Genomic DNA, 9,013 nt, shown 5'->3' with positions numbered 1-9,013 from the left:
GGAAAGACAATAGGTAATGCTGATGTCACTGGAGTTGACATGTTCAACTTGTGAATCTCGTTTTGTTGTTCAGACCTCAAGCGAGGTTGATTTGGTAAATGATGGGTATCGCTGGCGCAAATATGGGCAGAAACTAGTTAAGGGGAACACCAACCCACGGTACATGTTAGGTTTTCATTTAAAAATCCAGACTTACTTTCATTTCTACCAATGTTATGTGTGTTAGAATGTGTTTATATTAATCCATATTATCTCATTCTGCTCAGTATGGGCCACCCTGAACCCTTGTCACTATAAATTGACTGCATTAGCTTCCAGTTTTAAGATCTACTGAATTATTCTTCTTCTCGGAAGCAACAGGAAATGGATATAGTAATTCGTTTTGCATCATTTTCAAAGCTTGCTCAACATGCACCTTTGTAGGATTATAATTTGTGGTTAATTCTTCAGTCTGTACAACTATTTGTCACAACATTATGGGTTTAAACATGACTTGGCAGTTACCAGGTTTTGAAATGCCAGCGAATATCACAAATGTATGCACATAGATAAATAATTTTATTAGAAGTCTCTTGTGTTTCTTTAGTATTCAAACAAAGCAATGACAATTGACTCAATATTCAGTAATGCTTTGTTTTTGAACTGGTATATTGGGGTCTGCTAATGACCAATTCATTAGGTCTAACTGCAGCCTCTTCTCCTACTGGTAACACATCAAATTTTCAACCAGTTAATAACAACAGTTTTTAGATGTTTATTTTCTTTCTTTCTCTCTTCCAGAAGTTTTTAGATGTGTGTGTATGTTTTAATTTAATAACTGCATTTTCTCTCCACTCTTTCAGAAGTTACTATCGATGCTCAAATCCTGGATGCCCTGTCAAAAAGCACGTTGAAAGGGCCTCTCATGATTCAAAAATTGTGATAACTACCTATGAGGGACAACACGACCATGAAATCCCTTCTGGAAGGACTGTCACTAACAATGCAGCTACAAGTTCTCACACAGTAGCCGTTAATGGCAAGGCAGGAACAAAATCTGGAGGTAATTCCGTTTGTATTGATAAAGGGGAACACAGTTGCTTGGACTCGGCAAACAGATTACCTGACCAACTAAATGGAGAGTCAATTACCAAATCAAAGACTGGTGATATGGTTGAGTTTGGGATGATCTCTAATGAGGGTCCTGACAGTAAATTAAGTGAGCAAGAACAACAAAATGATAACTCAGAAATCAAAGATAATTCTGTCGGCAACGACATCATATGCCATTCAGGTTCTGGAGTTCCATGTAAATCAAACGAACAGCTGAAAGATGAGGTAAAAACTACATCAGAAGGAAGTAAGGATTGCCTTAATGTGGTTGCCATTCATGATACTCCTAATACAGGAAGTGAATTTAATAAGCAAACCTCATCTGATGCCGAACCTGTCCAAAGCTAAACTTGCTATACTTTTTCGAAGCTGCAGCTAGTTAATGAAGACTATACATAATTGGCAATGACATAGGTTATACAGTGTATATTATGAGATTATGGTTCCTGTTTCTTCACTAACCTTCACTGTACCTTCGAGCTCTGTCCTTGTCTTTGGGCAGATTGACTAAATATGAAAATCACAATTAATACTACATTGGATATCATTGCTTGTACACAATAATTATTAGAAATAAGTGAGTGAAGATTTACATTTTCGTATACGTGTATCTAAAATTCTAATTAGTCAAACATTAATACATGTAATTCTTGTTTTATGCCTACTAATGCTTTAATCTGTCTTTCTAAATGTAAATATAGAAAATATGTTGCAGAACTGTATGTAGTCTTTGAATCATCTATATTTTGTCACCTGTTGGGTACTAAATCTTTTTAAGGATAGTTTAGAATCCCTTTCTAATGTATGCGATTTCCCTATTTTTATTTTCACTGATTTATTTTTCTAGTTCACCTTTACTAGTCTGCTTCCAAGAAATTCTTTCTTCCTCCTCCAATGAAAAGCACGGCCATCAAAATGTTGGGGTCCACTACTGACGCAAGTCACATCCTCACTTCAATCATATAGGATTTTCCTCTCAGAAGAAAATTCTTTCCGTAGAAGGACCCAAGAATTTTCCGTCAGATTGGTCCACCAGAACAACGATCACATCGGCACTAACCCCACAAAGTACGCAGACTCAGGACCCATTAAAGGAATAACTCTGCGAAGTTAATTGTAGTCCCATTGCCTACCTCCCTCAGTCCCCAACCAAAAAAAACAAAAAAGATAAAATTCAGCAAATTTCAAGCAATTTGAAACAGTTCTGTATTTTCTTTTAGTAAATTACTACTTATCTTTCTTAATGGCTTTTCTATTAATTTAATCTAATTACTTAAAATATCCAATGGGGTATTTGGATCGACGTTAAAATATAATTTAAATTTAATGTAATTTAAGTGAGTTTCTACTCAACTAAGAATGAGAATGAACAGCAATATTTGATAACAGGATAGCATAGTCCTTGAAATATTTAAGCATTGGATTGCTCAGAATTCAAAGGCCAGAAAAAGATTATGAAATGAAAGGTTAATATTGCTGATAAAAGAAAAATGGTAGCTACATTTCCGATTGAAAGCAAAGAAAATGGACAATTAGATTGGATTTAATGTTGAGGTCTTTCTCATTAACTTCTACAAAGCAATGGAACAGAAAAAGAACAAGGACAGGTTCTGCTTTGTCCTCCATCGAACTTTCAGGAGTTACCTAATGCCCAGTTCTCATTTCCATGCGCAAGAAGCAACCAAATCTCTATTCATCCAACCCAGATACAGAGCTCCATCTCTCTCTTCAAGTCTATATCTATCACTGTAGTTCTCAAGCAATTTCTTAATGGTGCCATTCACCAATGAACTCAAGGGGTAAGGAGTGAAACCAGCCATTGCAAATCTTGACCTCCATTTCCCAAGCAGCTCATGTCTTTCCACCCTCTCCATCCCTTCACAAGCTATGATGTTAACCAAGTCTCTTGCCAAACAATGCTGTTCCACATTGATTCTCTCTTTATGATCTCTGGGAAGAGTCACATCTATTGACTCAAACATTGCTGTGTAGTAGTCCAGAGTTTCAAGGAAACGTGGAATGAATGCAGCAGTGTTGGTGTTAGATTCTTGCTCAACAAGTGTAACCACCTTTGGTGATAGGCTCTTAACCAACCTCAACAGCCTATCCCTGTGATTCTGAGTACTCACACTTTCATCTGGCATATGGTGTAGCATGAATGCAAAATTGACAGCCAGAGCTTGGCCTGGTCGAACACCAAGGTTATGTAGTTGAACATCACAACCAGAGATAGCTGCAGCATGAAATTCAAATGGCACCTTAAAATGCTCAGCAAGCTTTGATAACCTCTTTCCCACTATGTGTAGTCCACCGCCACGGGCATAGGCTGATGTTGAATCATCAATACCCGTGATCCGGATGTGGGGTGGTCCTCCAGGTCTAGCCGCAAAAGCCTGAATTAACGTGATCCATTGACTTCCTTGAGCAATTTGGAAATCAATTATGTGAACTGTGTCTTCATCTTTCATAGCTTCTGCAATGGCTCCATTTGCAGACATGTACCCAAATTTGAAGTAGGGGCAAACCTCATATAGTATGTGCATGTAGGAGAGAAGCTCAGCACTTTCTGGTTCTTTGCATCGTAAAGATTTGTATATTGAACTCCCAGAGGCAGCCAATCGGGCAACGAGACCTTCCAACATGTATGCTCCCAAGCGTTGGATTGGTTCACCAGAAACAGACACCATCTGCCGTAATTCATCCATCAGCCATTGTGCAATCAGCAAATCATTGTCTGCAATTGCTTTGGCACATGAAATAAGGATCTGTTTTAGGCTTTTACTAGAAATTGCCAGCATTGTTTGTCTCAAACTGTCCATCTCAAGTGAAACAAAGTTGGTTTCGTTGCTGATGGCACTATCATAACTATCAAGATTATCAGAGTCAGGGCCAAACATTACACTTTCCAACTCTCTTAGCTTGTGCTTGAAGCTGCTTAAATCATCAGTTATGCAAGATCCACTCATTGGAGAGCCATAGGTATTCTCAGGGGAATTATGCTGGTCAGGTGGATATGACTGAGAATCATGCTGCGATATGGGGCTACCGTTAGGTGAGAAACTAACAGTTGAAGGAGAATTGTATACAGTGAAACTGCCAGCTGCAGAGGATGATTCTAATGTACAGTAAAATTCAGAAGAACTTGGATTGGAGAAGTGGGTTCCATGGCCTCCGTTGTGGTAGTATAGCTGATGATTTAGAGTTCGATACTGCGGCATGCAGTAGGCTTCAAATTGTTGTAATGGTTGATGGTACATGCTTGAACTTCTATGTTGCTCTGATGCCTGCATCTTAGAATTAATAAAAGGGTATTTTTTCGTGCCTCAACTGTATTGTTGTAGTCTATATGGTCTCTTCAAGCAGATGATATTAGAGCAGAACAATCAACAACAGTTGTTAATTGGTACTCATGATAACAAAACAGATGTCCCTGGATTTTCTTTCACAGTATCAATTACATATAGTCCTTAAATTGCTAAAGTTCACTGTTCTGAGAGGAGATAAACCACAGATTTGACAATCTGTTGTCTGCAAGGAAAAAAGCACAGCATCAGGGTTATCATATCATCAATTTTCAAATTTCATACAATGAATAGAAGTGATAGAAAGCAACAGCTGAAATATTCAGTTAACAGGATCCACAAAACAAGGATAACTTTTTCATGGCTTAAAGAAATTAGGCAATTTTTAGAGTCAGCGCACTGTTACAATTAGTCTACTTCTTCTTCTTCTTCTACCGTGTATAATCAACAACTTGACTCCCATACCAAGTCAAACAATTCATCTCTTTGCTTACCTTTTTTATGAAAAAGGAATAGAGAACTAACTGGAGTGAGAGTTTCCTAGAAACTGCATAAATGACCAATTCTACAGATTACTGATTTTTCTCAACCACAAAAAGAAAGAAAAATACTTTGAAATTTCCAGAATCAAACAAACAGTAGGGAATAAATATTTATTAAGGAAAAGGGAACAATCCAAACATGAACGTGTAATTTCCATTAAACAAATTAAAAAGACAGGACCCACAAAAATGTAATATGGCCCTGTATGTTGCAGTGAATCAGTCTTCATTTGAATGAAGTTAAGTATTCTAAACAACTAATTTACATATGTATACTGAAAATCCTCAACCCAATCTAATGAAAAATATGCTTATAAACAAGAAATTTTCCAATTCTACTTGATGAAGTCATTACAGTTTTGAACTGATAAAAAAACAAAAACTCACTTGAAGTGCCAGTCAGAACAGAGGCACAAACCACAAAAGTAGCAACAGCAAATGGGAAGTTCTTTCTTTTTTTTTTCTGTGTTTAATGAAATTCCACAGATAATATCACACATAAAGGATACGACAAGTTTTTTATCAAACCGCCCCTTATATAAGTATTCACATACATACGTAACAAAATTTGAGTGATGAGCATATAGGTTCGCAGCAAAAATGCACATCACCTCATCATTAGAAACAGAAGATCAAAACTCGCATCTCATTACATGTATTGATTAAGAATCAGTTAAGGATAAGAGGGGGGGGGTGAAGAGATCGAAATTTCTGCAAAAAACAATTCACATCACAAAGAGCAATGCTAAAAGCTAGAGCTCAGAAAGTCCACAGGCAAGAAGTATGAGCTTGATATACTTTACATCACCAACCCATTTGAAAAAAAAAAAAAAAAAAACCTTGTAAATCAACGAAGAACAAAAAAAGAAGCAAAATTTCAAGGCAAATATGAAGCCATGAAATGGCTTTCATTGGCGAAGTTGAACATAAAACAAGTTTCTTACCGTGTTTGGAGGAAATTCTAAGGTTAGAAAACCACAGTGGATACAGAATCTCAGAGCAGTAAGGAGTATAGGAGACAGAGAAGTGGGAAGGAAGACAAGGCTATTCTAATGAGAGAAAAAACACTAAGCAGTGGCATATAAAATAATGAAGAAAAAATTGCCTTTCCATTATCATAGAAACTACACAGAAACCATTGGTAGGTGTTAATGTTAATACGATGCTTGGTGGCAACTTTTGTTTCCCTGAAATGACAAGAATATCCCTTTTAGTAGCATGCTTGGTCAAATATAACCATCAATGCTACTCTTTCAAATGTGTCTCACAATAAAACGTGGCACGCGCTGAGTGAGTTAGCATCATCAGTTCACTTCAGTTTCCTTTTCAGTCCTTCCCCTTATCTATTCATTTTTCTCTTAAACTATTAATAACTTGAAAAAATTGATGCTAGATGTGAAAAGACACAAATTTGTACATTTGATTTTATTTTTTTACACTTGAATATCATTAGTCCAAATTTAAATACACCTACTACCAGAACCATAATTCAGTATTTAATTTTTTAGGACGCCACATCCTAAAATGATTATTACATTAATGACTTAACAAGATTTATGCTAATTTGGCTAAAGACATCAACGTGTAGAAGCATAATATTGTATCTGCATACTAATGATAAAAAAATAATATAAACCTCACCAACAAACTTAAAGTTATTTAAATAACAACCCAAAATAATAAAAATTATTGTACGGATTAATGTTTAATTATTGTACACAAATATATACAATAATACTATTGCAAGTTTTGGATATGCATCCGTCCAGGGAAGTTTAGCTGGACTGATATCTCTTGCACGACATGCATAGGCAATGACATAAGAGAAATGACATACTCAACTGGTCGGTCCATTGTAGTTTGCTATTATTATTAGCTAAAAAAAATTGTATTGCTTGTGTTATAACACGTGTTATGAAAACTTTTTTATTAAGTTTTGAAAAATGCATGTATTTTTCTTTTCAATTTGTTATAGGTGAACAACACACGACTAGGTTAAAAACTATGCTTCATGGAAAAAAAAATAATAATAAAGAGGAATGTATTTGCTTGCATAATATAGGAATTACTAGATAAAACCAAACTTGTAATTGTGTTGAAAAAGTTTGAGAGTAATTGTTTCGATGAAATAGTTGTGTTGCCGTAAGTTGTTTGAAATTATTGGCACAGTGATGTTTTTCCTTAATTCTTTCAAAATGAAGCTGAGAAATAGTTTGACAAGAAATTGGTGATCGAGCCTCACTCACCAATTAAACAACACCAACTACGATTTAAAAGATGTTTATCTTCCTCATAGTGTGCTTAATATAATGGATTCAATTCTAAGTCTCATAATGCAAGTAAGACTCGACATTTTGCAAATTCGGGAAATTGCATGAAGTTTCATCCCAATTCAGTTGTTTTGGAGGATGGAATTAGCAACCCAAAGCAAGAAAATACGAACTAGAGATCACTATTGAAGTTTCACACTAAAGAACAGATATAGAGCAATATGGTATGTGTGTACATATATAAAAACAATTATGAAAATATTAATCAACAAATACTTAAAAAATTTGTATACATTTATTTGGTTAAGTTCACTTGTTATGTCAGGTGCTTCTATAATTTATCTTAATATTTGGTTTTAAGTCCAATGACCCTGATGTTTTAAGTAAACAAAATTGAAAAAATATAAAACAAATTAAGGTCGTTTTGGTAATTTAATGAGTCTATTAAATTCTTTGTTTATTTTAGACATTATATGAATCAATATTATACAAGTGATCCATGAATGGTTGTGATTGAAAAGGTGGCGTTTGGTACTCTTAAGATAATGACCCACACGGTTGAGTTCTAACTTTGGAAGAGACAGAACCTTACAAAAAGGTATGGCATCAATGATGTAAGAAGTAGTGCCTTACACTTCAGCTAACATGCACTTGACCCCTTTTTATATAGTTTAGTGTTTGTAATTTTTTTTAATTATGCATATTCATTTTTATATATTTTTCTTGTTGCACTTATTCTCTTTCATAATCCACTCAACTAATCTCTAAAATATCCTCTTAGAATCTCTAAAGCTTTAAAATAATCACTACTTCTTATCTTAATCTCATTGAAGTTATAATGTAGCCTATGGAAAGTTACAAACTCAAATTATTGAAGTGTGCGCATTCCTTATGGATACCTTTCATAATTTCGTCTTCAATTTATTAAAAGCAAAAAGGATTGGGTGTTAACTACAATAAGGTTGGTATAGTGATTTTCAATAATCGGTGATAATTATCTTTCAACCATTTTGTTAATTGTTTTGTGGTGGTTTACCTGAATTTACTTAGTCCTATAGGAAACCATCGTTACCATAAACTTTCATTATTATTTCTTTGGTTTATATAGTTTTTTCCAAGTACCCAATGCACGAGAATAGGAATAATTTGACTATTGAGATAAGGGCTTAGGAAACATGTATTAACTTTTATGTACACATAATTTAATAAACAATGTAATATGTTTCTGCGTAACTGACTTTGAATCCACGTTATTTCATTATTCAAATCCCACATTTAAAATAAACTGAGTATTTTAGAGCAAAATAAAGATAAAAGACAAAGCAAAGAGCAACTCATGCTTCGATTTTGTTCCTATCTTAGCCTTACTACTATTATTTATTTTGGTCCACCATATATATCACTTTATACGCGTGCTCTTATGATATTGTTAGATCACATTCTTATTATTGAATGAAATGTTGAAAGGCTTTAATGCAAAAATTGCCAAATTAATTGTTTCTCTAGAAGCCATAGATGAATTAAAGCATGAAGGATTTTGCTTTGTAATAGTCAAGTTTTAAGAGAAACTAAGTGTTAAATTATCATACGTCCATTCTTACAAATGATAAAGCTCCCATGCCAAAGCATAGAATAGTTCATTGATGTGATTTAGCAAGTAATTTTACCCCCTAAATATGCTTGTGGAATCAAATGTACCAAAGAACTAGACAAGAAAAAGGGGAAAAAAAAGGAAGAAGAAGGAATCTTGTTAATACTTTGTCCTCTTCAAAGTGAGTGTACATGGTGGCCCACACCCTTACCTTCT

General features: G+C 34.7%; 2 protein-coding genes across 5 annotated transcripts; one reads left to right on the top strand and one right to left on the bottom strand.

Annotated features, from left to right (window-relative positions):
• LOC113847237 (WRKY transcription factor 1-like) lies at positions 1-1,805 on the top strand. 2 transcript variants are annotated; one of them, XM_027476213.1, is made up of 2 exons: positions 1-159; positions 843-1,805. In XM_027476213.1, the coding sequence occupies exons 1-2, from the start codon at positions 17-19 to the stop codon at positions 1,438-1,440; spliced, it is 741 nt and encodes a 246-aa protein (XP_027332014.1). In that variant the 5' UTR covers positions 1-16; the 3' UTR covers positions 1,441-1,805. The 2 variants fall into 2 exon arrangements, with proteins under 2 accessions (XP_027332014.1, XP_027332015.1); XM_027476214.1 differs by having other exon boundaries at positions 846-1,766.
• A 597-nt stretch (positions 1,806-2,402) lies between these two features.
• On the bottom strand, positions 2,403-6,139 carry LOC113846578 (scarecrow-like transcription factor PAT1). Of its 3 annotated transcripts, none has more exons than XM_027475016.1 (2): positions 5,881-6,121; positions 2,403-4,620 (listed from the first exon to the last, which is right to left on the bottom strand). In XM_027475016.1, exon 2 carries the CDS (start codon positions 4,380-4,382, stop codon positions 2,751-2,753), a length of 1,632 nt encoding a protein of 543 aa, XP_027330817.1. In that variant the 5' UTR covers positions 4,383-4,620; positions 5,881-6,121; the 3' UTR covers positions 2,403-2,750. The 3 variants fall into 3 exon arrangements, with proteins under 3 accessions (XP_027330817.1, XP_027330819.1, XP_027330818.1); XM_027475018.1 differs by having other exon boundaries at positions 2,463-4,620; positions 6,042-6,139; XM_027475017.1 differs by lacking the exon at positions 5,881-6,121 and adding an exon at positions 5,548-5,762 and having other exon boundaries at positions 2,463-4,620.
• Positions 6,140-9,013: the final 2,874 nt, after the last annotated feature.

This window comes from Abrus precatorius, unplaced genomic scaffold, assembly GCF_003935025.1.
Source record: "Abrus precatorius isolate BTA unplaced genomic scaffold, Abrus_2018 Scaffold8, whole genome shotgun sequence".
NCBI classification, from domain to species: domain Eukaryota; kingdom Viridiplantae; phylum Streptophyta; class Magnoliopsida; order Fabales; family Fabaceae; genus Abrus; species Abrus precatorius.
Note: the sequence above shows the minus strand (reverse complement) of the source record. Positions and strands in the feature narration are given on the sequence as shown.